Raw genomic sequence first — 17124 nt, 5'->3', positions numbered from 1 at the left:
ACATGGGGACACAGAGACATGAGGAGGGGGACATGGGGACACAGAGACATGGGGAGGGGGACATGGGGACACAGAGACACAGAGACATGGGGACACAGAGACATGAGGAGGGAGACATGGGGACACAGAGACATGGGGACACAGAGACATGGGGACACAGAGACATGAGGAGGGAGACATGGGGACACAGAGACACAGAGACATGGGGAGGGAGACATGGGGACACAGAGACATGAGGAGGGAGACATGGGGACACAGAGACATGAGGAGGGAGACATGGGGACACAGGGAGGGAGGGGGACACAGAGACACAGGGACATAGGGAGGGGGACATGGGGACACAGAGACCCAGGGACATGAGTACAAAGGGACACAGAGGGACATGAGAACACAGGGACACAGGGACATGAGAACACAGGGACACAGAGGGACATGAGAACACAGGGACAAAGGGACTCAGGGCCTCAGGAACATGGGGACAGAGACTGGTCACATCATGATCCAAACTGCAGAGGAGTCAGGGAGTGGGCAGGGTGACTATGGAGGGCTCTGTTGCCCTTTGCTGCCCTACTGGCCTCCCAAACTCTTACTGCCCTGCTGGCCTCCCAAACTCTGTGTCAACTCTATGACCCTACCAGTACGGTAGTTTAAACCTCTGATTGAGGAATGTGTTTGTTTTTTTCTTAAATGTGTTTTATGATGGTGTCATTTTGTCTGCGTATGATGTGTGGTTGTAAACTGTGTGGATGCAGGGCTCCCTTGTAAAAGACTGGTTGAATACATGACTGATATTATGATATTCTCAACTAGGACATCTCGTTGGTCTCCATTGCTGGAATACTATGTTCTGCAGAACCTTCTATTTTTTTCTGTGTGGAATCAGTTATGTGTCTTCTTCACCACATGTCATTTCTTTCCGCAGGGAAATCCCCCGGTTCTACGGACCCCCAGACTAGGCGGTCAGTGACGCAGTATAGAAGGTCAAAGGTCAGAGGTGGACTGTGTTACAGGGAGTCTCTTCATGGAGCTGCAGTCAATGGGCTCACTCACTCTGTTTTGAGACTGTACTCGACACACAACTAAAAGCAGGGTTACACAGTGTCTACACAAAAAGTAAATCTAAGTAAGATGATATATCTTAAATCAAGGCGATATGCTTGTTTTTTTGTCTGACTGCACTAGTTTCAAGATCTTTTACTTGTTTTAAGAAAGGCAAGTGAAATTTTCCTGTTCTGTTGGCAGATAATTTTGCTTATTTTAAGTAATATTCCCTCATTTTATTGATTTTATTTCTTTTTTTTTGAGAGCTGACTTTTTGCAGTCACCTCAAATCCAGCAGTGTTGGTCTTGAGCTGATCCACAAGAGATGTATTGTGTGGGGAACACATCCACTACAAGCCCCAAATGTTAACAAGAACAACAACAACAACATCTGTTGTGTTCTTCCAATCACTCCTATTCCACCGACGTACCCTCACCCAAAACATGCCGAACCACCCCGACAGACAAAGACACGATTGACCCAACACAGAGAGAGACAAGGTTATATTAACATATATTTCCGTGAAAAAACACACACACAAGTCTTGGTGAGAACCGCAAGAAAGACAGAAAGCCCTGAGTGTCAGAACGGACTTGGCGACTCCACTTATTCATGCAGAAGAATCCTGGCGCTGGTCGTCATGCAGGCCGGCCCGTATCCAGGCTGGGCCCCGGCAACACAGATACCCGCTTGAATGCGGCGCATTCTTCAGGCCCGCGTGTGGGCGACGGGTGAATTCACTCTCAGTCCTTTTATACTGGTGAACTGCTGCGATGGCAGGCCTGGCGCTACAGCACAGGCTTTGTGTCTCTACATGACAAAACTATGCTGGGAATCGTGACGTTAGAGTATTCTGAGAAGTAGGTAGGTAGGTAGATGGATAGATAGATGGATGGATATTATACATGCCAAGAATATAGTAGTCTTCAGATTGCAGATGCACACAGTCAAGGCATCCAGTGCCAGAAGCAGCAAAGCAACCCCAAAACATCTGTTAACCTCCACCATGTTTGACTGTAGGGACTGTGTACTTTTCTTTGAAGGTGTCATTATGTTTTCATAATACATACATACATACATACATACATACATGCATACATACATACATACATATATACATACATATATACATACATACATACATACATACATACATACATTCATACATACATACTAACATTCATACATACATACATACATACATATATACATACATATATACATACATACATTCATTCATACATACATACATACTAACATTCATACATACATACATACATACATACATACATACATGTATGTACAACGATACATTTCAAGCCTGCAAACTGCGACACTTTAAATGAATGTGCAATAACACTATGTGCAAATGACAACCCTAGTCGTCTATCTGTACAGTATAGTATAGTGGATAGTGTACATAGCCTTTATTTATGTTAACCTGCTCCTTTCCCTTCTTGTTTTTTTAGTTTTTTTTTTTCTTTCCTAGCACCAGGGGAGCCACCCCTCCTAAATGTCGTTGTTTGGTACCTGTACTATAGCAATGACAAATAAAGACCATTCATTCATTCCATTCATACATACATACAAATAAAACACTGTGCTGTACTCTATGCTATGCTATACCTATTCTAACATTTTCCTATCTCTGAACCTTATGTACCCGAGGGTTGTCATATTGCACATAGTGTTATTGCACATTCATTTAAAGTGTCGCAGTTTGCAGGTTTGAAATGTTCACAGTTGTGTTTCAGTATTGCACTTGATTACAATCTAGTAGCTGCCATCAAATTGTCTAGATTGTCCAGGGCCTAGAACCTAGGTCTTTGCTGTGTTCAGGGCCTGAATGGCCCTGGGGTAGAAGCTGAGCTTCAGTCTGTTTGTCCTTGCGAACATGGTCCTGAACCGCCTGTCCGAGGGCAGCCGAGCAAAGTGTTCGTTCCCAGGGTGGGATGGGTCTCTGGAGATCTTGGAGGCCTTCCTGAGGCAGCGTGTTGTACAGCTCTTCCAGAGAGGGGAGGGGGGCGCCGGTGATCTTCTGGGCCGATCTCAGACTCTCTGTAGCGCATTCCTCTCTGCGGCTGTGCAGCTGGAGAACCACACGCAGATGCAGTAGGTGAGGATGCATACATACTTGATTGATTGATTGAAAACTTTATTAGAATGTTTGCAGAAGTAGGTACATGAGAGTACATATTACATACAAGGTCAACTAAAAGGATAAAAACCCAAGAAAGCCACTGGCTTATTTCAATTGGGGTCCTTGATTTTCAGTTCATCGTTACATGTAAGACAGACATAAGAAAAAAACTAGTACTATCTACAAGATAATACAGACAAATAACTATTACTATCTACAAGATAAACGTACATCCATCATGGGAAGAACAATACAACAAAACATAAGGTATCGGGTAGGACAGGTGGGGACATACACCACAGGTGGGGGCGGGGGACAAAACACAAAGTATGTACAGTGGGTAGTTCGGGTCTTTTAATCTGATTTTTGTTTTTGTTTTTGTTGTTTTAGAGGGTCCAGTTACGGATTGCAGCCTCCTGTAAATGTTTTTTGAGAGTGGTTTTGAAGGTGGGCAGTGTTTTGCACTCCTTTAAGATTATAGGAAGGGCGTTCCACATTTTTACTGCATAGTTTGCAAACGAGTTTAACCCCTTGTTTGTGGTGCAACGCGGTTGAACGTGGTTCGTGGAGCTTCCTCTGGTGTTGTATGTGTGGACGTTGTTCACTTTTTGGAAGTATGTTGACAGGTACTTGGGTGTCTTTGTGGTGTAGCGTATCTTGAAGACCAGGCCCAGTGCAAGCTGCTGCACTCTGTCAACTACTCGTAGCCAATCAAGGCTCAAAAAATGAGCAGCGGTTAGATGTGTCCTAGGGTTGAGGCCTAGCAGAAGCCTAACCAGTTTATTTTGGGCTGTCTGGAGTCTTGTTTTATGGGCCTTTGTGGTTCTATAGTACCATGATGTTACGGCATAGTCGAAGTGACATTGAATGAGAGCTCCTGATAGGGTCCTCAGTGTGTTTTTACTGACAAGTGAGGATATCCTGTACAAGAATCTAGTTCTATGGTTCACTTTTTTGATTACTTTTGCTGCCATTTTATCTCCGGAAAGATTTGCCTCTAAGATGGAGCCCAGGTATGTAATATCCTCTTTTCTTGTGATATTAATGTTACCCACTTTTATTTTAAAATGTTCAGCCTTTCTGAGTTTAGATGGGGATCCGTATAGGATGGTTTCAGTTTTACCTAGGTGTATTGATAGTTTATTGTCAGCTAGCCAGATGCAGATTCTACTCAGTTCAGTGCTTAGCGCTTTTTCCACCTGCAATATGTCCCTGTCAGAGACCAGCAGAGCCGAGTCATCCGTGAACAGGAACAAATTGCAATCACATGCTGATGACATGTCATTCACATATATTAGGAACAGTAAAGGTCCCAATATGCTTCCTTGTGGAACGCCGCAGGTCACTGGGAGGGGGGGGGACAGTGTTCCGTTCACACTAACCACCTGTTCCCTCCCCTCTAAGTAGGATTGCATCCAGCTCACCGATGTTCTATCGAACCCAATTGCTTTCAGTTTATCTAACAATATGTGGTGATCTACTGTGTCGAAGGCCTTCTGGAGGTCCAGCATGACCATGCCGCAGTACTTGCCCGAGTCCACCTCATGGTTGATGTGGTCGTTCAAATAGAGAAGGCATGTGTCAGTGGAATGGGATGTTCTGAATCCTGATTGAAATTCATACATCAGATTTTTTTCGGTAAGGTCCCTATCAACCTGTTCATAAACTATTTTTTCCATAAGTTTCGAGATGGAATTAAGAATAGAAACAGGTCGGTAGTTGCCTGGGTCTAATTTGCTTCCTTTTTTATACAGTGGGGTTACCCTTGCTATTTTTATGTCCCTGTTTGATGGAGAGGTTTATTATGTGGGTGATGATTGGGGTAATGGAGGCAGCTGAGTCTTTTAGAAATCTGGCTGGAATATTGTCATGGCCCGTGGCCTTTTCTGAGTGTAGAGCGCCCAGCTTTTTAAACACCTCATCGTTTGACACCATGGTGAGTTTAAAATCATCATTGCGTACACCCAGTTTATTGTAGAACGCACGGATGTGCTCTACACCATAGCGCCCTGAGTGGGGTGGTAGATTGTTAACTAATTTAGTGGCTATGGTTGTAAAGAAAGTGTTTAAGCACTTAGCCACATCCAGCTTGTCTGTAAGGAGAGAATCACCAGATTTTATGCTGATGTTTGTAGACCTGGTTTTGAGTTTTTGACTGCAACCTAGTTGGCTATTAAGTAGCTTCCAAAGGTCACGTGGTTTGTTTAAGTTTTCTTCGATTTTGTTATCGAGGTATTCTTTCTTAGCAGATTTGGTCATGGTAATTACCTGATTGCATAGTTTGTTGCATTGTTTTTTAATTTTCTCAAACTGGGTTTTGTGATCTTCGTTTAAGTGTTTCACTAATTTTGATTTGCATTTTTGAACTTCAGAGCATTTTAGGTCTCTGACTTTCATAGCATTTAGAATGTCCGAATTCATCCATGGTTCCGATCGGGCTTTAACCCTGGTGGTTCTCATGGGGGCTATACTGTCAATAATATTTAGGAATTTGGTTTTGAAACCTAGCCATGCCTCTTCAACCTGTGTGCATTTTAGTTCATCTAACCAGTCTTGATTCTCCAGTTTATGGTTTAAGGCCTCACTAGAATAGGATTTAAGGGATCTAGTGGTTACAGTTTTATGACCGCCAGCCTTGGGTTTATGTTTTTTACGAGTGCAAAAGATCATGTAATGATCACTTAGCCCACATACAATAACCCCACTCTTGGAGATTTTGGACTCATCCGATGTTAGAATGAGATCTATGGTGGTTTGAGTAGAAATACACACCCTAGTGGGTTTGGTAATTTGTTGACGGAGACCGTGTAATTCAGAAAACCTAGTGAAGGATTTGAAAACGGATGCTTCATTTCTGAGCATGTCCGTGTTCAAATCCCCAATAAGAATCTTTTCCACACATTCAACGTCATCCAAGCACCCCTCAAGAATATCATAGAAATCATTCTGATCGGGAGGTCTGTAGATAGTACCAACCAGCACCGGTTTTGCTTTGTTACAGATAATTTCATCCCAAACAGATTCTAATTTGTCACGATTCAGGTCATCCCGGGTGTTAAAGATAATATCGTTGTGAATGTACATGCAGACACCACCCCCATACCTGTTTCTGTCGTTTCTGATGACTGTGTAGTTAACTATTTCAATCTCTGGGTCTTTGATGGATTCATCAAACTTGGTCTCAGAGAAGCTCAAAATGTGAACCTTGCTGTCATGGAACATTTCTCTGATTTGGTCCAGTTTAGGCACAAGACTGTTCACATTAAGGTGAACAATATGCAGGCCCTTACTGCTGTGTCCAAATAGAGAGTTCATGTCCTTGACTTGGAAATAGTCACAATTCAGGTCATCGACAAGTTGAGGATTGGGGGATGGGGGGGGTCGCCCATTGTTCAACGGGTTCGTTAGGGAGTCTCCGGGTGGAGAAGGGGGGGGTCGTCGTCGGGTGGGGGAGGGAGGGGGGAGGGGGGGGGTCGTCACCGGGTGGGGGAGGCCTCTGTGTTCACTAGATAGCTGGTGGAAGTTAGGTGGGGGGGTAATGTTATTAGCATAGCTACCCATTGTTTTGTTAGCCTCGTCTGAATCCTGGAAGTCCGCTGCTGATGATGCCGGTTTAACCGGTTTGTCGACAATGGCGTCAATGTCTTCGCTAGTAGCATTTGCCTGGGAAATGCATAGTTGTTCTCTGGCTAAACGTGTAGCTTGCCTGGTTGAGACTGGTCCGGGATTCAGCTGAATGTCTCCCGAGAGAAGTAGATAGAGCCATATCATGGTCCTTCGGTCCATTCTACCTGCCGGGGGTTTGTTCCTTCGCGTCAGGTCCGCAGTCAGCGTCGTGTGGATAGTTGCAGCCCCGAAGCCCAAACATTTCTTTGCGGCGTGGAGATAAAAGTCGCTATGGGTCTCACCTTTTCCAACAAAGTTTGTCTCCTTCTCCATAAGATGCAAGTTCTGTGGTGATTTGATGTACAAATCCGTAATCCACAGAAGGAACAGAAGAAAATGTGGGATAATCCTCGCCGTTGCATTGCCGTCGACGCAGCGGCAGGAGCGTTGATAGATGCGACTACTCATGATGACTCACTCTCTCACTCCATATACCCGCCAACAGGCAAGCCACTCCCATACATTCATACATGCATACAAACATTCATACATACATACAAACATTCACGAATAGATACATACATAGAAGTGTACAAAGAATAACGTTTTTTATTTTTATTTATTAGTATACTGTTCTTTTTTTTATTTTTTTCACTTTATTCTTGTTTTCCTTAGTATGATAATAATATATCATACTATACTATATCATACTAAGAAAAAAGAATAACGTGAAGAAAAAAAAATGGGAAAAAAGAACATAGTATACTATGTTCTTTTTTTTCATTTTTCATTTTTCTCCTTGGTATGATAGTATGATATAGTATAGTATGAATTAGTGATTATCATACTAAGGAAAACATGAATTAAGTGGAAAAAAAAGAAAAAAAGAACATAGTATACTATGTTCTTTTTTTGTGTGTGTCTTTTTTGCACTTCATAAATGTTTTCCTTAGTATGATAATAATATATCATACTATCATACCAAGGAAAAAAAGAATAAAGTGAAAAAAGAAAAAAAAGAACATAGTATAGTATACTACATTTATTGTATTAATACAGTGTTATTACTGCGTTATTCCTGCATTATAACTGAATTAGTACAGTGTTATTACTGCATTATTACTGTGTTATTCCTGCATTATTATAGTATTACTACATTATTACTATGTTGTTAAACTGTTATTACTGCATTATTACAGTGTCATTACTACATTATTACAGTGGTATAACAGTTTAATACTGCATCAATTACTGCATTATAGTGCTATTAATACATATCACTACACCATTATAGTGTTATTAATGCATTATCACTACATCATTATAGTGTTATTAACGCATTAATTACTACTACAGAATATATGTGTTATTAGTACATTATCACTACAGTATTATAGGGTTTTTTATAGCGCATTATCACTACATCATTATAGTGTTATTAATGCATTATAACTACAATATTATAGTGAAATTAGTACATTATCACAACATTATTATAGTGTTTTAATACATTATCGCTACATCATTATAGTGTTATTAATGCATTAATTACTACTACAGAATTATAGTGTTATTAGTACATTATCACTACAGTATTATAGCGTTTTTAATGCATTATTACTACATCATTATAGTTTTATTAATGCATTAATACTACAATTGTATAGTAATATTAGTACATCACAACATTATTATAGCGTTTTAATACATTATCGCTACATTATTATAGTGTTATTAATGCATTAATTACTACTACAGAATATATGTGTTATTAGTACATTATCACTACAGTATTATAGCGTTTTTAATGCATTATCACTACATCATTATAGTTTTATTAATGCATTAATTATAGTGTCATTTTATAGTAATATTAGTACATTATCACAACATTATTATAGCATTTTAATACATTATCACTACATCATTACAGTGTTATTAATGCATTAATACTACACTATTATAGTGTTATTAATACATTATCACTACATCATTTTAGTGTTAGTAATGCATTAATACTACACTATTATAGTGTTATTAATGCATTATCACTACATCATTATAGTGTTATTAATGTATTAATTACTACTTCAGAATTAAAGTGTTATTGGTACATTATCACTACATCATTATAGTGTTATTTCTGCATTATCACTACATCATTATATAGTGTTATTAATGCATTAATACTACAATATTGTAGTGTTATTAATACATTATCAGTGCATCATTATAGTTATAAATGCATTCATATTTATGTAGTGATAATGTACTTACTACTACAGAATTATAGTGTCATTAGTACATTATCATGACATTATTATAGCGTTTTTAATACATTATCACTACATCATTATAGTGTTATTAATGCATTATCACTACATCATTATAGTGTTATTAATGCATTAATTACTACTACAGATTTATATTGTTATTAATGCATTAATACTACATCATTATATAGTGTTATTAATGCATTAATACTACAATATTGTAGTGTTATTAATACATTATCAGTGCATCATTATAGTTATAAATACATTAATATTTATGTAGTGATAATGTACTAATAAGACTATATTCTGTAGTCATAATTAATGCATTAATAATACTATAATGATGTAGTGATAATGTATTAAAAACGCTATATACTGTTCTGATAAGGCATTAATAACACTATAATGATGTAGTATTAATGCATTAATAACACTATAATAATGCAGTGATAATGCACTAAAAACGCTATAATATTGTAGTGATAATGTACTAATATATTCTGTAGTAGTAATTAATGCATTAATATTACTATAAAGATGTAGTGATAATGTATTAAAACTATATAATATTGTAGTATTAATGCATTAATAACACTATAAATGATTTAGTGATAATGCATTAATAACAATAAAAAGATGTAGTGATAATGCATTAATAACACTATAATGATGTAGTGATAATGTATTAAAACGATATAATAATGTCGTGATAATGTATTAATAACACTATAATATTGTAGTATTAATGCGTTAATAACACTATAAATGATTTAGTGATAATGCATTAATAACAATATAAAGATGTAGTGATAATGCATTAATAACACTATAAAGATGTAGTATTAATGCATTAATAACACTATAATGATGTAGTGATAATGTACTAATAACACTATAATGACATAGTGATAATGTATTAAAAACGCTATAATAATGTTGTAATAATATACTAATAACACTGATTCTGTAGTAGTAATTAATGCATTAATAACACTATAATGGTGTAGTGATAATGTATTAAAAACGCTATGATACTGTGGTGATAATGTACTAATAACACTATAATGATGTAGTGATAATGTATTAGTGCTTTGATAACACTATAATGATCTAGTGATAATGTATTAATGCATTAATACCACTATAATGATGTAGTGATAATGTATTAATGCATTAATAACACTATAATGATGCAGTGATAATGTATAAAAAATGCTATAATACCGTAGTGATAATGTATTTATAAACTATAATAGTGTAGTATTAATGCATTAATAACACTATAATGATATAGTGATGTGTATTAATAGCACTATAATACTGTAATGCAGTAATTGATTGTTATACCACTGTAATAACACAATAATAATGTAGTAATAATACTTTAATAACACAGTAATAATGCAGTAATAACAGTAATAACACTATAATAATGCAGTAATAACACTGTACTATACAATAGGTATAGTATACTATGTTCTTTTTTTTCCACTTCATTAATTTTTTCCTTAGAATGATCATACTAAGGAACAAGTGATTGAAGTGAAAAAAATGGGAACAAAGAACATAGTATACTATGTTCTTTTTTTCATTTTTCATTTTTCTTCACTTTATTCTTTGTACACATCTATGTATGTATATATTCATGAATGTTTGTATGTATGTATGTATGTATGAATGTTTGTATGTATGTGTGTATGAACGTATGTATGAATGAATGTTTGTATGCATGTATGTATGTATGTATGAATGTTTGTATGTATGTATGTATGCATGTATGTATGAATGAATGTTTGTATGCATGTATGTATGTATGTATGCATGTATGTATGTATGCATGTATGTATGAACGTATGTATGAATGAATGTTTGTATGTATGTATGAATGTTTGTATGTATGTATGAATTAATGTATGTATGTTTGTATGTATGTATGAATGCATGTATCTATTTTAGTATGTATCTTAGTATGTATGTATGTATGTATGCATTTATGTATGTATGTATGTATGAATGAATGAATGAATGAATGAATGATTGATTGATTGAGAATGTTTATTTTGGTCCCCCTATACAATTCACAATACAGATATAAAAAATGTACACAGTCACAATGCATAACACCAGGACCAAAAAGGTGAAGGTGTAGGCTGAAGCCATGGCTTATTGCTACTACCCTTGTTACATGTATGTTTTTTCCCCCATGAATGCATAATCAAAACATTGACACTTTTACAAACAAAATGTCACTTACGCATGTCAACAAAAAGTTCAAAAATACCAAACATAGCTAGCTACAGGGATCAGAACATCAGACAACGTGCGTGCGTGCGTGGTCACTAACCAATAAAAAAAACAAGGGTGTGTACATACACCACCAACAGGGGACTGTGTGGTTCAGTTCTGCTCTCCACTGATTACCTCAACAGGTAAGAGGTATGAGTCTCAGTGTTCAAGGGTCACAAGCGTGTGTGTGTGTGGCAGTATAGCCCAAGACAACACACAGTAATATAAAATCCAATACAAAGGTCATGTCCTCTTAACAACAACACATTTACCACCTAACCCTGTCTCACACACACACACACACACCTGACGCAATTCTGCTTGTGACCCTTGAACACAGTGACGTGACTCATACCTTGTCTGAAGCTCCACCCTCTAACCTGTTGAGCAGGAAACAGTGGAGAGCAGAAGTGAACCACACAGAAGGCTAACATTCAGCTCTCTGGTGCTGCCGTTCACTAGCATGATCCACAACATTACATATGTATGACTCTCTGAAGGACTTTACACTCATTACCATCAACATTCAAAACAACCACAAAGGAAGAAGCAACACCGTCAAAATCTCGATTTGACTTCCTACTGACTTCAACTCGGTGAGTTTTCAGAAGTGAACTTTCCCCTCAGAAGCCATTACAGGGGAGACGGAGGTGGTGAGAAAATGGCGTCTAAACCCTCTCTCTCTGAGGAGGATTTCTCCTGTTCTGTGTGCTGTGACATCTTCAAGGATCCTGTTGTCCTCCATTGTAGCCACAGCTTCTGTAAAAGCTGTCTGCAGGAATTCTGGAAACAGAAAGACACTCAGGAATGTCCAATGTGCAGGAGAAAATCATCCATGGGTAATCCTCCTTCTAACCTGGTGTTAAAGAACCTGTGTGAGGCCTTCTTACAGGAGAGAAGTCAGAGAGCTGCAGCAGGGTCTGAGGTGCTCTGCAGTCTGCACAGTGAGAAACTCAAGCTCTTCTGTCTGGAGGATAAACAGCCCATCTGTGTGATATGTCATACTTCAAAACAGCATAAAAAACATGACTGTTGCCCAGTAGATGAAGCTGTACTGGATCATAAGAGTGAACTCCAGACTGCACTGGAACCCTTAAATGAGAAGCTGAAGACCTTTCAAGAGGTTAAACTGACTTGTGATGAAACAGCTAAACATATTGAGAGCCAGGCCCAGCACACAGAGAGGCAGATGAAGGAGGAGTTTGAGAAGCTTCACCAGTTTCTACGAGATGAAGAGAGAGTCAGGATCGCTGCACTGAGGGAGGAAGAGAAGCAGAAGCGTCAGGTGATGAAGAGGAAGATTGAGGGGCTGAGCGGAGAGATATCATCACTATCAGACACAATCAGAGCCATGGAGGAGGAGCTAAAAGCTGATGACATCACATTCCTGCTGAACTTCAAGGCCTCCATGGACAGAGCCCAGAGCACACTGCCGGATCCAGAGAAAGTTTCAGGAGCGCTGATAGACGTGGCAAAGCACCTGGGAAACCTGCAGTTCAGAGTCTGGGAGAAGATGCAGGGAATAGTGGAATACACTCCTGTGATCCTCGATCCCAACACTGCCCACCCACTTCTCATCCTGTCTGAGGATCTGACCAGTGTGACACGCAGAGAAAAGAGACAGCAGCATCCTGACAACCCAGAGAGGTGTGACTACTGGCTAGTGGTCCTGGGCTCTGAGGGCTTTGACTCAGGGACACACAGCTGGGACGTTGAGGTGGGGGGGAGTACACACTATGGCCTGGGTGTGATGACAGAGTCTGTAGACAGGAAGAGCTCAGGCTATTGGGGTGGATCCTGGCGGCTTTGGTTTAATGATGGGAGATTTGATACATGTGTTCCTGTTGCTCCAGGTGATCCAGGTGAACCAGATGGTTCACTCACTCGCCTCACAGTGAGGCAGAACCCCCAGAGGGTCAGAGTGCAGCTGGACTGGGACAGAGGAAAGCTGTCATTCTCTGACCCCGACACTAACACACACCTACGCACACTCAAACACACTTTCACTGAGAAAGTCTTTCCATTCATCAGGAATGGTTGTAGTCATCCTCTGAGGGTGTTACCAGTGAAGGTGTCTGTATCCATGGTTACTCCCTCTGTCTGAATCAATGATGATGAACTAACTTACAGTACGTACTTAGACCTTAGTGTTCCTCTGAGACATAGACAATCAAACATCAATAATACTTACCTTACTAATGTCCTTAAAGACAATCAGCAATATTTTCAGAAATGTAAAAGATGAATAAAGCCTTTGATTATGATGCACAACTGTCTGACCGTATCATAACCAAAACAACAAGGACAGGTGGATATTATTTGTCTTCCCTTTTTGATTCTGTCTGTTTGTATAACTGATGTTTGTGTCCCGATACAGATGGACTCTTTGATTGAAATAAAACAACAATGATTCAATAGCAGCAGATAAACATGTTAATCTGAATCACATTTATATCAAAGGTCAGCTGAATATGAACAAACACATCTAAACTTTCAACAGTTTAACCAGAGTACCCCTGTGTGTTGGTGTTTAACGGACTAACTCGATTACAGGTAATTCAGGCTTGTTTTCATAATTGGTTCACTGGTAGCGACCAGGTTTACAGTTTGGTTTAAGTAAGACGTGTGTAAAAAAATGTCTCACACAAAAACACACACACACACACACACACACCTTCTGCTTGTAACCCCACAGTGACGTGACTCATACCTTGTTTGAAGCTCCACCCTCATACCTGTTGAGCAGGAAACAGTGTAGAGCAGAAGTGAACCACAGAAGGCTAACATTCAGCTCTCTGGTGCTGCCGTCAACATTCAAAACAACCACAAAGGAAGAAGCAACACCGTCAAAATCTCGATTTGACTTACTACTGACTTCAACTCTGTGAGTTTTCAGAAGTGAACTTTCACCTCAGAAGCCATTACAGGGGAGACGGAGGTGGTGAGAAAATGGCGTCTAAACTCTCTCTCTCTGAGGAGGATTTCTCCTGTTCTGTGTGCTGTGACATCTTCAAGGATCCTGTTGTCCTCCATTGTAGCCACAGCTTCTGTAAAACCTGTCTGCAGGAATTCTGGAAACAGAAAGACACTCAGGAATGTCCAATGTGCAGGAGAAAATCATCCATGGATAATCCTCCTTCTAACCTGGTGTTAAAGAACCTGTGTGAGGCCTTCTTACAGGAGAGAAGTCAGAGAGCTGCAGCAGGGTCTGAGGTGCTCTGCAGTCTGCACAGTGAGAAACTCAAGCTCTTCTGTCTGGAGGATAAACAGCCCATCTGTGTGATATGTCAGACTTCAAAACAGCATAAAAAACATGACTGTTGCCCAGTAGATGAAGCTGTACTGGATCATAAGAGTGAACTCCAGACTGCACTGGAACCCTTAAAGAAGAAGCTGAAGACCTTTCAAGAGGTTAAACTGACTTGTGATATAACAGCTAAACATATTGAGAGCCAGACCCAGTGCACAGAGAGGCAGATGAAGGAGGAGTTTGAGAAGCTTCACCAGTTTCTACGAGATGAAGAGAGAGTCAGAATCGCTGCACTGAGGGAGGAAGAGAAGCAGAAGCGTCAGGTGATGAAGAGGAAGATTGAGGGGCTGAGCGGAGAGATATCATCACTATCAGACACAATCAGAGCCATGGAGGAGGAGCTAAAAGCTGATGACATCACATTCCTGCTGAACTTCAAGGCCTCCATGGACAGAGCCCAGAGCACACTGCCGGATGCAGAGAAGGTTTCAGGAGCGCTGATAGACGTGGCAAAGCACCTAGGAAACCTGCAGTTCAGAGTCTGGGAGAAGATGCAGGGAATAGTGGATTACACTCCTGTGATTCTCGATCCCAACACTGCCCACCCATGTCTCTTCCTGTCTGAGGATCTGACCAGTGTGACACGCAGAGAAGAGAGACAGCATCCTGACAACCCAGAGAGGTTTGAGTACTGGCTAGGGGTCCTGGGCTCTGAGGGCTTTGACTCAGGGACACACAGCTGGGACGTTGAGGTGGGGGGGAGTACAGCCTATGGCCTGGGTGTGATGACAGAGTCTGTAGACAGGAAGAGCTCAGGCTATTGGGGTGGATCCTGGCGGCTTTGGTTTTATGATGGGAGATGTGGTGCATCTGTTCCAGATGTTTCACTCACTCGCCTCACAGCGAGCCAGAACCCCCAGAGGGTCAGAGTGCAGCTGGACTGGGACAGAGGAAAGCTGTCATTCTCTGACCCTGACACTAACACACACCTACGCACACTCAAACACACTTTCACTGAGAAAGTCTTTCCATTCATCAGGACTGGTTGTAGTCATCCTCTGAGGGTGTTACCAGTGAAGGTGTCTGTATCCATGGTTACTCCCTCTGTCTGAATCAATGATGAACTAACTTACAGCACGTACTTAGACCGTAGTGTTCCTCTGAGACATAGACAATCAAACATCAATAACACTTACTAATGTCCTTAAAGCCAATCAGCAATATTTTCAGAAATGTAAAAGATGAATAAAGCCTTTGATTATGATGCACAACTGTCTGACCTTATCATAACCAAAACAACAAGGACAGGTGGAGATTATTTGTCTTCCCTTTTGATTCTGTCTGTTTGTATAACTGATGTTTGTGTCCCGATACAGATGGACTTTTTGATTGAAATAAAACAACAATGATTCAATAGCAGCAGATAAACATGTTAATCTGAATCACATTTATATCAAAGGTCAGCTGAATATGAACAAATAAATCTAAACTTTCAACAGTTTAACCAGAGTACCCCTGTGTGTTGGTGTTTAACGGACTAACTCGATTACAGGTAATTCAGGCTTGTTTTCATAATTGGTTCACTGGTAGCGACCAGGTTTACATTTTGGTTTAAGTAAGACGTGTGTAAAAAAAATGTCTCACAGGGAAACTAAATCCCGAACAATATTTCCTCAACTGTCTTTTTGGAAATATTAGGTCCCACCTTTTTAGATAGATAGATAATTTGATATTTTGATAGATAGTTTGATAGTGTGCTAGATAGATAGATAGATAGATTAAAAAAGGTGTAAAAAGAAAAAGATAGGTATGTGTATCAGCTTGCATCAAAAATGGCAGAGTGGTGTGTCTGGCACAGGGGTTAAGGCAGCCAGCTAGTAATCAGAAGGTTGCTGGTTCGATCCTTGCCTCAAAAAAAAGATATCATATTTGTATATGTACAATTTTACATATACAAAATGTTCACTTAGTATGATATAGTATAGTATGATATATTATTATCCTACTACGAAAAAAAAAATCATACTATCATCACTACTACGATATATTCTATCTTTTTTCTTTTTACTTATTATTTATTTTCCTTGGTATGATAATAATATATCATACTATACTTTATCATACTATCATACTAAGGAAAGAATAGTATAGTAACCCTAATCCTAACCCAGAAAAAGTGGGGAAAAAAGAACATAGTATAGTATGATATATTATTATCATACTACGGCTAAAATAATAAAGTGAACAAATTATAATAATCTGAAAACCATATATACAGTAGGATATAACACCCTCCTAAGTAGGAGTTAGGAGACAAGAACGTTGTTAGAGGTAGATCTACGGTGTAGAGAGAGGGAGGTGATGCCACAGACAGACATACACACAGATTACTTTTTTTACAATTAGAGATTACAGGGACAGTCTTCCTGGAGTAATTTAGGGCTAAGTGCCTTACTCAAGGGTACACTGGTGGTGGTGTTACCAGGTGGGATTTGAACATGACCTTCAGATCACCAGACCAACT

General features: G+C 39.4%; 1 protein-coding gene across 1 annotated transcript; it reads left to right on the top strand.

Moving 5' to 3' along the window:
- Nucleotides 1–12011: 12011 nt before the first annotated feature.
- LOC308165641 (uncharacterized protein) lies at nt 12012–15712 on the top strand (the record flags this gene model as incomplete). Its single annotated transcript, XM_080539791.1, has 2 exons — nt 12012–13423; nt 14266–15712. 2 exons carry the CDS (start codon nt 12012–12014, stop codon nt 15710–15712), a joined length of 2859 nt encoding a protein of 952 aa, XP_080395917.1.
- Nucleotides 15713–17124: the final 1412 nt, after the last annotated feature.

The sequence above is a fragment of the Nansenia antarctica genome (genome assembly GCF_963989245.1).
Source record: "Nansenia antarctica genome assembly, chromosome: 9".
Taxonomy (NCBI): Eukaryota; Metazoa; Chordata; class Actinopteri; order Argentiniformes; family Microstomatidae; genus Nansenia; species Nansenia antarctica.
The sequence above is the reverse complement of the archived record's forward strand: the minus strand, read 5'-3'. Positions and strand labels throughout refer to the sequence as shown.